This window comes from Bombina bombina, chromosome 5 (assembly GCF_027579735.1).
Source record: "Bombina bombina isolate aBomBom1 chromosome 5, aBomBom1.pri, whole genome shotgun sequence".
In the NCBI taxonomy this organism is placed as follows: domain Eukaryota; kingdom Metazoa; phylum Chordata; class Amphibia; order Anura; family Bombinatoridae; genus Bombina; species Bombina bombina.
The window spans coordinates 720211762-720226658 of NC_069503.1; the positions used below are offsets into that span (position 1 = coordinate 720211762).

General features: G+C 37.8%; 1 protein-coding gene across 1 annotated transcript in view; it reads right to left on the bottom strand.

Annotated features, from left to right (window-relative positions):
- Positions 1-5661: 5661 nt before the first annotated feature.
- GFOD1 (glucose-fructose oxidoreductase domain containing 1) overlaps positions 5662-14897 on the bottom strand; it is a 158437-nt gene continuing 149201 nt past the window's right edge. Inside the window, exon 2 of the mRNA XM_053714752.1 lies at positions 5662-7128. Within this exon, the coding sequence (XP_053570727.1) occupies positions 6209-7128 (920 nt within the window). The 3' untranslated portion in view covers positions 5662-6208. The remainder of the gene's footprint in view (positions 7129-14897) is intronic.

Sequence of the window (14897 nt, forward strand, 5' to 3'; positions counted from 1 at the left end):
AAAAGACGCTACTGCGCCTTTAAGAAGCACAAAAAAAAAAACTGTCACAGTTGAAATAACAATGAACCAAATCAGTTATAGCAACCAAATTTACACAGTAAATGTATTAAGTTAGCAAAGTATTGCACCCACTAGCAAATGGATGATTAACCTCTTAATACCCAAAACGGATAATCAATTTAACAATTAACGTTTTTATCACAGTCAAACACACTGTCACAGGTCTGCTGTGACTGATTACCTCCCTCAAAATGAATTTTGAAGACCCCTGAGCTCTCTAGAGACGTCCTGGATCAAGGAGGAAGAAGCAGGAAGACTGTGACTGAATTTTTACTGCGCAAAAAAGCGCTAAAATAGGCCCCTCCCACTCATATTACAACAGTGGGAAAACTCAGTTAACCTTTTCTATGCATAAATATACGTCAGCCATGTGGAAAAAGTCATGCCCCAAAAGATTTATCACCAAAGTACCTCACAAAAACGAATAACATGCCAGTAAACGTTTTAAACATACATTTTAAAAGTTATGTAGTGTTATCAATAAGCCTGCTACCAGTCGCTTCTACTGCAGTTAAGGCTCATATATTACTTCAGTATTAACAGCATTTTCTTAGTCAAATTCCATTCCTTAGAAAATTACTTTACTGCACATACATTCATCAGCCTGATACCAGTCACTACTACTGCATTTAAGGCTGTACTTACATTACATCGGTATCAGCAGTATTTTCTTAGTCAATTCCATTCCTTAGAAAAATATTTTACTGCACATACCTCATCTGCAGGGAACCCCGCATGCTATTCCCTTTCTGAAGTTACCCCACTCCTCAGAATGTGCGAGAACAGCCAGTGGATCTTAGTTACTTCTGCTAAGATCATAGAAAACGCAGGCAGATTCTTCTTCTAAATACTGCCTGAGAGAAAAACAGCACACTCCGTGCCATTTAAAATAACAAACTTTTGATTGAAGAAATAATTAAGTATAAAAACTCCACACTCCTCTCACACCTTCCTACTATGTTGAGAGTTGCAAGAGAATGACTGGATATGACGTGGAGGGGAGGAGCTATATAGCAGCTCTGCTTTGGGTGATCCTCTTGCAACTTCCTGTTGGGAAGGGAATATATCCCATAAGTAATGGATGATCCGTGGACTGAATACACTTAACAAGAGAAAAATGGAGTCCAGCCCTGGACCAAATAAAATCTTCCTCTTGAAAGGAAGAGAAAGGAGTCTGGATTTAGAAGTCATGCCCGCAGACCAAGACTTCAACCAGAGCGCCTGTCGGGCTAGGACCGCAAAACCAGAAGCCTTTGTATTTAGGCGAATAATCTGCATATTCGCGTCACAGAAGAAAGAGTTAGCAATTCTCAGAGCTTTAATTCTCTCCTGAATATCCTTGAGGGGAGTCTCCACCTCAATGAACTGTGGGGATGGAGCCCGACAAATCTAATTGAGAGTCAGGGACGGGAAGTTCCTATTCTTTCCCATTCGTTACTAATAATGTTTGCCATCTTAACTGGCACAGGAAAAGTCAGAGGGACCTTCCTATCTTCATAAACCCTGTCTAATTTAGGGGTCTTCGGTTCCTCAGGGAGTGTAGCCTCTGGAACCTCTAGCGTAGACAGAACCTCCTTTAATAAAAACACAGATGCTCAATTTTAAATCTAAAGGAGGTTTCCTACACTGAAGGGGGTTTAAAAACTGAAGTCTCTGACTCGTCCGCAGGTAGTGTAGAAAGGGTAGTAATCTCTCGGGACACAGATTCCTGAGAGGTAGACGGCTCAGAGGGGCTAATAGCGCTATGAGTATTAGCAGGCTTGTCTCCCTTCTTAAGACTTTAGAACAGTGCTTAGGAAAATGGAACAAAATTGAGCAGGCGGGCAAACCACGGCCTCCTCACAATATAAAAAGGAATTATTATTCAGTACAGAAGTAGCAGAATCTTCTAACGTAGTATCAGAGTCCTCCATAGCTAAGATATATTCAGAGAAGGACAGACAAAAAAAATGCTTTTATTAAAAAACCGGCACCTTTATAATCCCAATGGCTGGGGCACTCACCACCTCCTTGACCCAGACAGCTAACAGTGAAAACGCTCTCCTTAGGAGTGATGTCCGCAGCAGGATCGCAGGAAAATGAAAAGAACGCACCCCGTCACATGGTGCGTAGGACAGGACTTCCCCTGCTATGAAAAAAACGCTAAGCTATTATGAGCTGTGCAACACTCAAAAACGAAAGTGAAACTTGTTTGTTCCAAGCCAAAAAGCACACAGTCTATGAGCCCAAAACTCTTACATTAAAGCAGTTATAAATAACCCCTTGCTGTCCAAATAATCTCCCTGAAAGAGATATTAACCCTTGATCCTATCGAGGCATAAAGGAGCCACACTGTGACCCTGTATAGCAAAAGTGTATATATAAAAACGGTCTTATCCTCCAGGATCCATGTTGTGGAACAGGCACAGCCTCTCAAGTGTGACAGTCATGCAGCGACGCTCTGACATGGACATGAGTGTAAAACGACAAGCAGTGATACTCGTCAACACTGATTGCTCAGGAGCTGTTAGGCGACAGTCTGGAAGGGTTCACAGAAAAACTTTCCCTGCATCTCCAGACTTTAACTTTCATCAATACTCTCACTGAGAGGTTGACATGATTACTTTAAACTCCAGTCCTTTCTTGAAGGGAACATATCCATTACAGGACTAAATCTTCTGCCACTTCTCTGCCACTTTCTATAGTAAGGAAAGGCAAAGAATGACTGGGGGATAGGGGAAGTGGGAGGGATATTTAAGCCTTTGGCTATGGTGTCTTCGCCTCCTCCTGGTGGCCAGGTGTTGTATTTCCCAACAGTAAGGAATTAAGTTGTGGACTTTCCCTGCCTTATGGAAGGAAATCTATTAAAGTTGGGTGGAGCCACAGCCTGTGAAATTTAACAATAAATGTCTGCCTCCAATTGTTTCTTGGAGTGGTTAAAGAGTTTCTAATGCCAAAGGTTAAACATTTACACATTCATAAACAGTACAGATACAGTTCATTTCAAATACTAGGCTTGAGTTTTGGTGATGTCTCCTTTCAACCCTTGTTAACCAATTACAATACATATAATATATATTTCCATAATAACTTTTGAATAAAATATCCTAGAATGGGGTAGATGCAATAAAATTGGCACCTTTTAATAGAATCTATTTGCTAGATCTCTCGGAATAAGCAATAGGAAAAGGAAAACTCAAGGAACTGTGAAAAACTATTTATCATAACATATAAAACAATTTTGTATTGTATTTTTCCTTTGTGCAGTATACAAAATAGGATGTGTAATGTGAATAAAATTCTAACTTCATTAAGTACTTTAAAAGGACATGATACTCAAATGTTGAAGCACTTAAAAGTGACGCAGCATAAATGTAAAAAGCTATCTAGAATATATTACCTGAACATCTCTATGTAAAAAAGGAAGATATTTACTTCAAAATGTTCTCAGTAGCCACATCCCATTGAAAGTGGACTTTAAGCAGCCAATCAGAATGCTAGACCGAGGAATTGCAAGGGAGTGTGCATCTGGCATGTGCAGGCACAGTCATGTTATTTTCCTCCTCAGTAATATAAAATCTTGGAATATTTTTGTGTAAACACACGAGATAACAGTAAAGCAAAATGTGACATCAGCACTGATGAAGCTAACTGGCAATTTTTTTTTTTTTTCAACAGGTAGCTGACAGTAGCTGAAGAATAGCTGTACACAGAGCACCAACTATATTGAATATCTTACTTTTTTACATAGAGATGTTCAGGTGATATTTTCATTTCAGTTTTTTACAGTTATGCTACATCACTTTCAAGTGATTTAGCATATGGGTATAATGTCCCTTTAGCACTATGTAATTAGTGCTATTTGTTTTAGATCTCCATATATACCGGTATTTTTGAACAGCAGTGTATGTGTGGTTACAAATTAAATTATGGATATTTAAATGTGAATTACTTGCTATATTAAAGAGACAAAAGACCCAACATGTTTATCAAATTTGCTTCATTCTCTTGGTATCCTTTATTGAAGGAGTTGCAATGCAGTACTGGGCACTAGTCGAACACATCAGGTGAGACAATATATATATGTGCAGCAACCAATCAGCTGCTAGGTTCCAGTTGTGCACTGCTGCTACTGAGCCTACCTAGGTATTGTTTTCAACAAATGCTACCAAGAGAACAAAGGAAACTAGATAATAAAAGTAAATTGGAAAAAAATGGCACGCTCTATCTGAATCACAAAAGTAAAATTTTGACTATTGGCATTTTAAACATGTGAAACTAAAAATAATGTAACTTTGTTTCACCGTGTTGGCTACAAATACAGGTTGAAGTGCAACTTGTTTTACGAATCCTGCAGGAGATCTTCCAACATTAGAAATTTATTATAAAATGTGTTTTATTAAATCTACCTCTATAATGTATAATCCATTATTTTTTGTTCTCTATTATTGAATAGAGGCCATTTTATTTAGCAGAACTACTTTCTTATTTTTAATGATAACTTCAAAGTTGTGTTTTTTAACTCCAATTCTCAAAACCATTTAAATACAGATATGATGGATAAACTTGCCCCAGCAATGTGACATAAGAAAGTAAATCTGCTAAACATGCACACTGGTGCTTTTGTATACCCACTAGTGTTAAGCAGCTGGGGATCTTCAAGGGAAAAACAAAATTGCCTAAGGAAAAGCAAGACATTTTGCAGGAAAACTGGTAACAAATGCCTAATGCAAAAAACATAAGCATGCACTTTTTTAAAAAAGAATTGTGATTCATGCTTAACCTCATTTGCACTCTACTGCCAGGGCTTAAGCTTAAAGGGACATAATACTCATATGCTAAATCACTTGAAACTGATGCATTATAACTGTAAAAAGCTGACAGGAAAATATCACCTGAGCATCTCTATGTAAAAAAGGAAGGTATTTTACCTCACAATCTCCTCAGCTCAGCAGAGTAAGTTCTGTGTAAAAAGTTATACTCAGCTGCTCCCAGCTGCAGGTAAAAAAAAATAAAAAATGAAGAAATAAACAGCAGCCAATTTCATTGTAAACTTCCCTAATCTGAATAGGGAAATAATATGAGAGTGCACGAGGCTCATCCTTTCAGCTGTCCCAGGACAGACATACTAATATGCTGCTTAGAAATCCTTTACAATGGGATGTGGCTACTGAGAAACTTTTGAGGTAAAATATCTTTCTTTTTTACATAGAGATGTTCAGGTGATATTTTCTAGTCAGCTTTTTACAGCTATACTGCATCACTTTCAAGTGTTTAAACATTTGGGTATTATGGCCCTTTAATGCATTCTCTTTAAGTTTCTTTAAACTCAATTGTGAACCACATAGGGCAGTGATGGCAAACCTTGGTACTCCAGATGTTTTAGAACTACATTTCCCATGATGCTCGATTGGACTTCTGAGTGCCTAGTCATCATGGAAAATGTAGTTCTGAATCATCTGGAGTGCCAAGGTTTGCCATCACTGACATAGGGCATAACCGAAACATGCAAAGTCCATTTAAATATGCATGAGTTGATAATTTTTTAACAATTTGAAAATGTTCCACTATTCTAAAAACTGTATCACGTTTGATTCAAGTACTGATTTGAAGAGAATACGCTGCCGTTATTAAGAATGTAAACTATACATTCTTAATGAATTTTTAATAGCAGTTGACAATACAAATAAATATTTCTAACTTACATTTTAGGAATGATAACAGTTTAAAGTTTTTTTTATCTGTTTTCTTACCCCATTAATCTCATTCAAAATGTATTATCAAGACCTAACACTGTAATAGACCACTAACTCTGAACAAATGTGGTATAATTTCAGTAGGATTAACATTCACATTTTCTAAGCTCCCATATAAACAATCCCCTTAAAAATGAATACATCTGCAATGAACATCGATTTTTAAGACCCCACAAGGCAAATTAAGTTATATTTTAAGGGTTCTTTATGCCCCTCCTCCCAATAAAATACATTCGCATAAAACTTCACAGTTTGTCTGCTAAGGAAAAAGGACACATTCCTTTACAGATACAATAATGATACACACTATAGTGCAGACAGCACTAGTCATCGTCTTCCCGTTATTAGAATGCCATACAGCACAAAATTATAATGATAAATTATTTTAATTCAGGCTATTGCTGTACTGCATGCTAGCAATACAAAGACATTCTGCTTCTGCGCATGGCTTCGCTAATTAGGTATGCAGGGCTCAACTCCGGCTCCTCTGTCATTATCACAATGTTCTGCCATTCTCCAGTCTGATTTGATTTTTTAATGGTGTCCACCACACAGAGTGCATAAAGGCAGTCATCAAAAGTGGCAGCCATAGTTAACGGTCTTCCATCCCATGTTCTCCTGTCATCCTGGTCTTCAAAAGCTTGCCTTACAGCCTGCACCAATTTAATAGTCCCCCTCAAGTATGGAGATGGGATATCACTGAAGGCTTTCTCAGGCAAGAGCGAATTGCTCACAGGTGTGGAGTCTTTTAGAAGTAGCTCACGCTCAGATGAGCAGTTTCTTTGTCCATAGAGATCTGCCCCCATTACAATCAGTCTACCAGCAGATCCAACCACAATTATATCTTGTTTGAACTCTCCAGGAACATTAAAATTTAGGGTAACAGTGCAGCATACGCCGCCTTCGAGAACCATTTGAAATGTGCAGAAATCATCACTGGTTATGTGGCGTATCCCTTTGATGTGATCTGTCTGCTTCACAAAAGTTTTAAGAAGCCCATGAACCTTTACTGCTTTCTGGCTGGTTAGGAAGGTGAGAAGGTCAATGATGTAAGTACCCACAGAGTGTAGACCTCCTCCACCCATGAGGTCATCACAGCTCCAGTTATACTTCTTTCCCAGGAGACTTCCGCTGTGGACCTGTACCTCACACACTTGTAATTCACCCACATATCCTTCTTGGATCAGCTGCTTCATTTTCACAAAAGCAGGAAGGAAGCGCAAGACATTTCCCATGATGCTCATAAGCTTAGGATAATAGTGGGCAGCTGACATCATCCTGAAGGCGTCAAGAGGAGTTGCCGTTCGGTCACAAATAACGTTCTTACCAATTCCTGCAATAAATAAAGAAAAATAAGAGCATGAGATTAAGACAATTTTTAATGATTGCTACACAATTCGGCATTTTTTATGGGGGGGTTTAATTTGAAAATAGAAAACATGTTAATTTATATAGACAAATGATACATTACTCTTGCAAATAGTTATGCAACAAAAAGGCATATTATACTTTATAACTGAGATATACAGAATGGTTGGATCCAATGCTGATGTTAGATTTAGTTCTATAGGTAAGGGAAATACCAGTAATGTAGTTAATATATTTATATGGATTATGCTTTCTAAGTGAAATAAAAATACAATTCTATCCTGAAACATTAAATAACCTCCAACAATTAATAAGGAATGACATATATGAAATATAGTAGCAGCCTGAATTCTGAATAAGAATTAACTACCATAAACCAGCAGGTTAACATAGCCTATGTATATAGTAAAGATTGTTAACATATGGGGGTCGATCACAATCCTTTGTTACAATTTAGCAAACAGTCTCTAAAAACTTTTACAGTGTTTTTATGTTGAATTTAGCATTCATCTGTGTATGTATGCCTATGTGTTTTGCACCCAAGCTTGATAACTAGGGGTACATGCCTGTGAGTGCCCATGAGGGCCCCTTAAGGTGTTGTGCAGCGTGGTGGTGACGCTCTGCTTGTCTACTTGCACACCTGTGCATCCTCCTTGGAGCGAGCCTGCATCTATTTAAGGCAACATCCTTCATTCTTTAGTTGCCCTAGTATAGGTTGTGCTGTGTGTACTCCTGGGCATTCCTATTATATATTGTAAAGTTTGGACTGACTACCTGCTGCGGAACACTGCTCTGCCTAAATTACTACTCTTTTGTTTAACCCTTTGGCCCTCTGAAAGATTGGTCTGACTATCCCTTGCTGAACCCTGCTCTGCCTAAGTGACTACTCTATTTCTTAACCCTTTAGCACTCTGAAGGATTGGTCTGGCTATACATTGTTGAACCCTGCTCTGCCTAGAGACCTTCTATATTGCATAAATCCTTGGTGCTCTGAATACTTAGTTTGCTTTCTGCTGCTGTCTCCTGCTTTGCCATGTGGTTTACCTCTTTGCCTTGCCTCTTATTTCTCAGTACTCTGTGCTACCTCTTTGCTGCTATATATACCTTGTTGCATGTCAGTTTGTTCGATTGAAGGCAGATATGTTTGGCTTTAGGTTAAGGACCCAGGGAGGAAATAAATACTTAAGTGGTTCTGGGCCTATCACCATTTAGCCCAGTGCTGAATCTAACTCTTCCATTTTGCTTTTAATCTAACTGAGTGCATGCAACTGAGTGTCAGACTCTCTCTTTTGTTTATTTTTTATGTAATTTTTCCTATGGATTATGCAAAATCTATAATACCGAAAAGTCTTACACCAGCAAAATTATTTCATTGGGCAATAATGTTAAATGTTGTAGACCAAAGTTTTCTAACCTTTTAAAATTGTTTTTTTTCTCTCTCTCTTATATGGTAAATATTCTAAATTCTATTAATTAAAACAAACGCACATTTTTGTATTAACAGCCTTTATAACAGCTAGAAGAGTAGCATAGAGAGGGGGAACAGGAAGCCAAATAAACACTGGAAGGCTGACATTTTTTATATTTATTCGATAACCCCTGCAGAAACATTTTAGCTAATTTAACAATTGACAACATTGTATTATATCCTTAGGTTTAATGTTTTATGGCTATAAGCCCAATGGCAGGCTGTTTGTATGTACTTACATGACTAGTTAGTAAACCTTCTATTGAGAGATTTTTCTACAACTCTTTACCACAACTACCTTCAAGTCTATTAACACAAGTCCGTTAATTGTTAGACAGAAGTTACCCCCTCATGTCACAACAATATTTTTGTGTCCATATTACAGTTTACACTAAGGGTCAGTCAAATTAACCTTAAAGCAAATGGGATGTTTTCAAAGTGTTGCTGGCACTAAAGATATATTCATTATAAATGTATTATTGTCTAGACTCAGAAATTCGATACATAATGCATGGTCAGCACCATTAAAGTGCATAATGACCAATTACATAAAATGCAGTCTAGTGTGCAAAAGAGGCTCATTTCATAGGCCCTCTGTGAGTCATGTTTCTACAGGATATATGAAATGTTTGTCATAAATATTCACCCACTTGTTTACAAATGGATTTTCATGAGGCCGAATTTCTAGTGTCAGTGCTAATAAAATAATAAAATAAAATATATGCTAGCTTTTCAGACACACGTTAGACAGCCATCCTCCCATTTTAGTTTTACCTAAGTGATCAGTATATAAAAGGCTATAACAATGAAATTGTAACTAAAACATTTTGTAAGGCCACGGCTGGCAATACTATACTACATGCCACTTCCCAACATCCTTGCCATCTTATTAAAGCCATACCCAAAGGCCAATTTATCAGGCTAAGGAGGAATACTAAATTGGAGGGAATTACAAAATAGACTAATCCGCCAAGGATACAAAAAAGGTCCTCTAGAGAAATGTCGCAATGTAATAAAAACATACACTAATAATAAAAAAAGTGATAGCGACAAGTTCTGTGACACTAATATAGATCTTACATTCAAGAATTCAGTAGTAATTACAACTGAATATTCTCAGCAGTATAATGCTATTGTAAAAATACTAAGGAAACATATGCATATCCTTTTGGGAGATGACATTTTAAAACCGTATGTTCCCAAAAAAGTGAGAACTCTAGCTAAGAGTCTTTCTCCTAGTATGGTACTCCATAATAAGGATTCAAAACAAAATTGGCTACATAAGAAACGTAACTTCAAATGTGGGAAACAAAACTGCCATATGTGAGCTAATGTGTCGCTGGGCAGTTATTTCATAAGCAGTTCAACTAAACAGCAGTTTCAGATAGATTTTTATGCAAACTGTGGTACCACATTTGTTTTTTTTTTTTTTGTTTTTTTTTTTTTTTTTAACTTTTATTTTATAGTAAAGATAATATATTACAATAATCAATGTAAAAATACATCACAATGAATAAAATATTCCATATACAGTTTAAACATTAACAGTCCGTGTCAAGGTAAGGGTCAGCAAATCCCCTTACAATAGTGATTTACATAATAAAGATAATCCAAAATTTAGACAATCAACCAGAGTTTATCCTATGTGTATCAAAGTCTAAAAAACATACTACACTTGTGCAAATTTGTGATCATTTTTCATCTTTACTTCTTTTAATATTTAATATCACTCCCAGGCATTCACACATCACACATAACAAAAAAAAAAAAAAAAAAAAAAAAAAAAAAAAAAAAAAAAAAAAAAAAAAGGGGAAATCCGCAGCTCTCTCGTCTCCCGCCCCACCTAATCCCCTGACCCAGAATCTGACGCCCAATCTCCAGGGAAATGGCCAGCTAAAATGTTTACCATAACATACTCCGAGTCTCTGAGAGGTTTAATTAACTTTTTCTGAAGTGCGAGAGGACAAGATCTCACAAGTGTTTCCCATTTTTTGAAGAATGTAGGCAGATATTTATCTTGTGGATAGGGAATATTGAATTGCTCTGTTGTGAAATGGTTAACCATAGCACTTTTAAATTGTTTCATTGTAGGTGCAGAAGAAGCTTTCCACTGTTTAAAAATAAGATTCCGAGCTGTTAGGATTATCGTATTTATCAGATTGTAATTCTTGGTTATTCCCTGAAATTTCACCAAAAAGAAAACATCCATTGGGGATACTTTATGATCCAATTTCAAAATTACTGTCATCCAGTAGGATATTTTCTTCCAGTATTGATGGATTTTGGGGCAACTCCAGAGACAGTGGAATAGATCTGCACTTAATGAGGAACATCTAGGACAGAGGACTCTTGATTTATACCATTTGGAGAGAACAGCAGGAGTAAGATATCTTTTAAGAGCAATTTTTATCTGCGACTCTCTCCACGAAGTCGGTACCCAGCTTTGCTGGATTATTTGGAAACTCCCTATAATGGTCTGTTCATCTATATCTGGGAAATATGTGTCCCACATTGCCACCATCTCAGTTACCTGTGTCTTTGACGTTTTCTGGTTTGTGAGAAGATATAGTGGAGAAATTGTATAGATTCCTGCCGCATACAGGGAGATCCTGGCCTGTAGCTCGCCCCGTGACCAATTATTCCCGTATTTTGAGCTTAGCTCCTGCAGATAATGTCTAACTTGGAGATAAGCATAGAATTCGCGTGGCTGTAGATCGTATTGTGTTGCAATATCCTCAAACAGTCGTGGGTATCCATCTGTACCTAATAGTTGCCAAATATTTTGAAGACCCTTTGACGCCCAAGCTTTGAATATCTGGTTGGTTAAGCCCGGCCCGAACTCAGGATTACCACATATAGTTAAATATTGTGATATATGGGGGGGAGCAATCGTTTTCCACACAAAGCCTCTGCCAGGCCACCAGGACGTTCTTAAAGGTGGTCATATAGAATATATTGGAGGGCAAGGAAGTGAGGGGACAGTGTAAAAGTGCCTTCAAATTGAACGGGGCCACCATTTGATTTTCCCAGATAACCGAGGAGATTTGGTCTTTCCCAGTTAGCCAGTCTAGAGCAAATCTGGCTAAGGTAGCCAGATTATATGATTGAATATTAGGGAGAGCGAGGCCGGCTGAAAGCTTAGAGTTCATAAGTCTATGGGGCGCAATGCGTGGTCTCTTACCATTCCATAAGAATTGAGAACATGCCCTATTATACATGATAATATCTTTCTTATGTAGAAAACACGGGATATTCTGCATAATATAAAAAAGTTTTGGAAAGAGGACAGATTTAATTAAAGTTACACGCGCCGTTAATGATATAGGTAACGGGGTCCACTCCACTAACTTCTTTCTGCAGTAATCTAGACATGGTCTATAATTTATTTTGTACCACTCTTCTGGATTTCTAGATAGACAAAGACCAAGATAAGTAATCTGGGAGACCTCAAGGAAGGGATGATTACAATAATAAGGAGGGTTTTCTATATACCCACATTAATTCTGATTTTGAAATATTTATCTTAAATCCAGAGATCTCCCCAAATTCTTGGATAATCATTTGGAAGATGGGTATAGTGACCTTAAGATTAGAAAGAAATATTAAGAGATCATCCGCATATAGGAGCAACACTAGCTTTTCATCTGCCATGAGAATCCCATCTAGTTCTTGTCTTAATCGAATGCAAGAGGTTCTATACTCAGATTGAATAGAAAAGGGGAAAGAAGGGCATCCTTGTCTAGTCCCTCTGGAAAGCTCAAAAGGCGTTGGGTAGATGTATTATTTATGATGATCGCCGAGGAAGGGGTACTATAGATTAATTGAATATAATTAATAAAATATTCAGGAAATCCGAACCGATCCAACGCGGAGAACAAATGGACCCAGTCAACGCGATCGAATGCTTTCTCCGCGTCGATCGTTAAGATAGCCTTATCTTCCGTTTTCCCTTACTCGTAAAGACTTATATTTGATCCAGAAGGATTCGATCAGGATTAATAGTTTCCTTGGTATTTCTTACAGGATTCCGGCCCGACATGAAACCTGATTGGTTCTCGTGGATTAAATCACCCAGGTATGGTTTCAATCGGGAGGCTATTATAGATGCCAGCAACTTATAGTCGGTTGTTTAGGACTGAGAGTCGGTCTATAGGAGCTAGGTAATTCCGGATATTTACCTTTTTTTAGAATTAATGAGATATTTGCGGTTGTAAAAGATGGAGAACAATTAGGTGTTTTCTGAAAAATAAAAATTAAATAGCTTATTCAGTATTGGGGTCACCTGTGTCTGTAAATCCTATAGTACTCGATGGGGAGGGCATCAGTCCAGCCGCTTTATTAGTTTTCGCGTTCTTAATTGCTATTGTGATTTCCTCCTCAGTAATAGAGGCTTTAATCGTGTCTCTGGCATCAGAAGATAACCTTGGAATCTCAATCTTTTCCCAGAATGCCAATCTCTTATCGGGGTTAGTAGGGCTCTCTTTTGTAGTAGATCTTGAAAAAAGTCAAAGAATACTTTTTCAATTGTCAGTATGTTTGGTATATCTCATATCTCCCCTGTTTAATAGCAGATATTGGATGTCTGGGAGAAGATTTAGTGGTTCTGGCCAGAAATTTCGCCGATCTGCCCGTAAAGGCCACCGTATATTGCTCTCATTCTCATTTCTTCCTGAACGCTACTTTGCTTAATATGCGTATCCCGAGCATTTTAGCAGTCACATATGCATCCCAGTAAGCTTTAGTGTGGTTTATAATATAAGCCCTATATGCGTTCTTAAACCCGATTAGCAAGTTGTCTAGTTATTAGGGTCCAATTTTTTTTCAGATGTAGGGAATAAGATTTAATTTCTCCTCGTAAAACGGCCTTGGAGGCCTCCCAGAACACTTCGATCTTATCTATATAACTGTGATTGTTATTATAGTATTCGTCCCATTTTAAACGTAATGGTTCTGAAACTTGATATTGTTGCTCAGGTACTTAGGGAAATATATGTGGTTCTTATCTCGGTGTCCACCATTTGTATCACATCTCAACCCGATCACAGCGGTGATCGAAATGACGATGTCTCCAATACTGGACACCCAGTTCCAGTTAAGCAGGGATTCAGAAATTAAAAAATAATCGATCCTCGAGAAAGGACTGTTGGACTTGAGATACACAAGAGTAATCTCGAGCGTCCGGGTTCTGGACCCGCCATATGTCCACCAGTCCCAGCTGACTGCAGAATTTCTGAAAGGTCCGAGCTTTCCGGTCCCTATTTTTTAGGGCCTTTTATTTGAGCTATCTAGCAGAGGATCTGCATTAAATTTAGGTCTCCCCCGACAATTAGATTTGACCCAATATAGTTATGTAGTTTGACTGAGAGTGTAGACCAAAATTTACGGGTCGCTTTGATTGGGACCATATATATTGCACAGTATGTATTTTATACGTTGTAATTTCCAGTTCCGCGATTAAAAATCTGCCCTCAGGATCGATTACAGTATTAATTACCTGATATTCCAACTTCCGATTACTAAAATGGCCACTCCCCTCTTCCTAGATGTAAAAGGGGCCGCCAGAACTTCTCCCACCCACTTAGCTTTCAATTTAGGTATTTCAAGGGCCTTAAGATGGAGCTCCTGTAGGAAAACTATATCAGGGTTAAATTTGCCCAGGTGTTTTATTATAGTTTTCCTTTTAATTGGGGAGTTAATACCACCAATATTCCATGATAGTAAATTGAACTTACTAATCAGAGAAATTATTTGTCTCTAATCCGTAGATACATAACCAAATGAACTCATTGTATATACAATCTCGGTAGTCAAGAAATGAACCCGAAGGAGAGGGTGGCAGGACCCTTGGATGTGAAAAGGGGAAAGGGGGACTGGAGAGACAATGAGAGAGACGGGAGAAGAGAAAAAGAAAAAGCGGAAGAAGGGGAAAAAAAAAAGAAGGAGGAAGAGAAAAAAAAAAAAAAAAAAAAAAAAAAAAAACCCTCCCACACTCACCACCCATTATATTTCTATAAGCAGGAACAAACAAACACACACCCCAGTATACCATTTCTGTCTCAGATTCCAATACCCTTCAGAACGTATACAAGAAACCATAGTAACTCTCTTTTCTAATGCCTCTAAACTACCTAAACAAACAGTACATAGGCTAAGGTACCCCTGATTCTCTACAGAAAGCTTCAGCTTCCATAACATTGTTCAGAGTGTATGTAGTGCCATCTTTTAGTACTACTAATTTTGCAGGATACAGAAGCTTGATATTATAC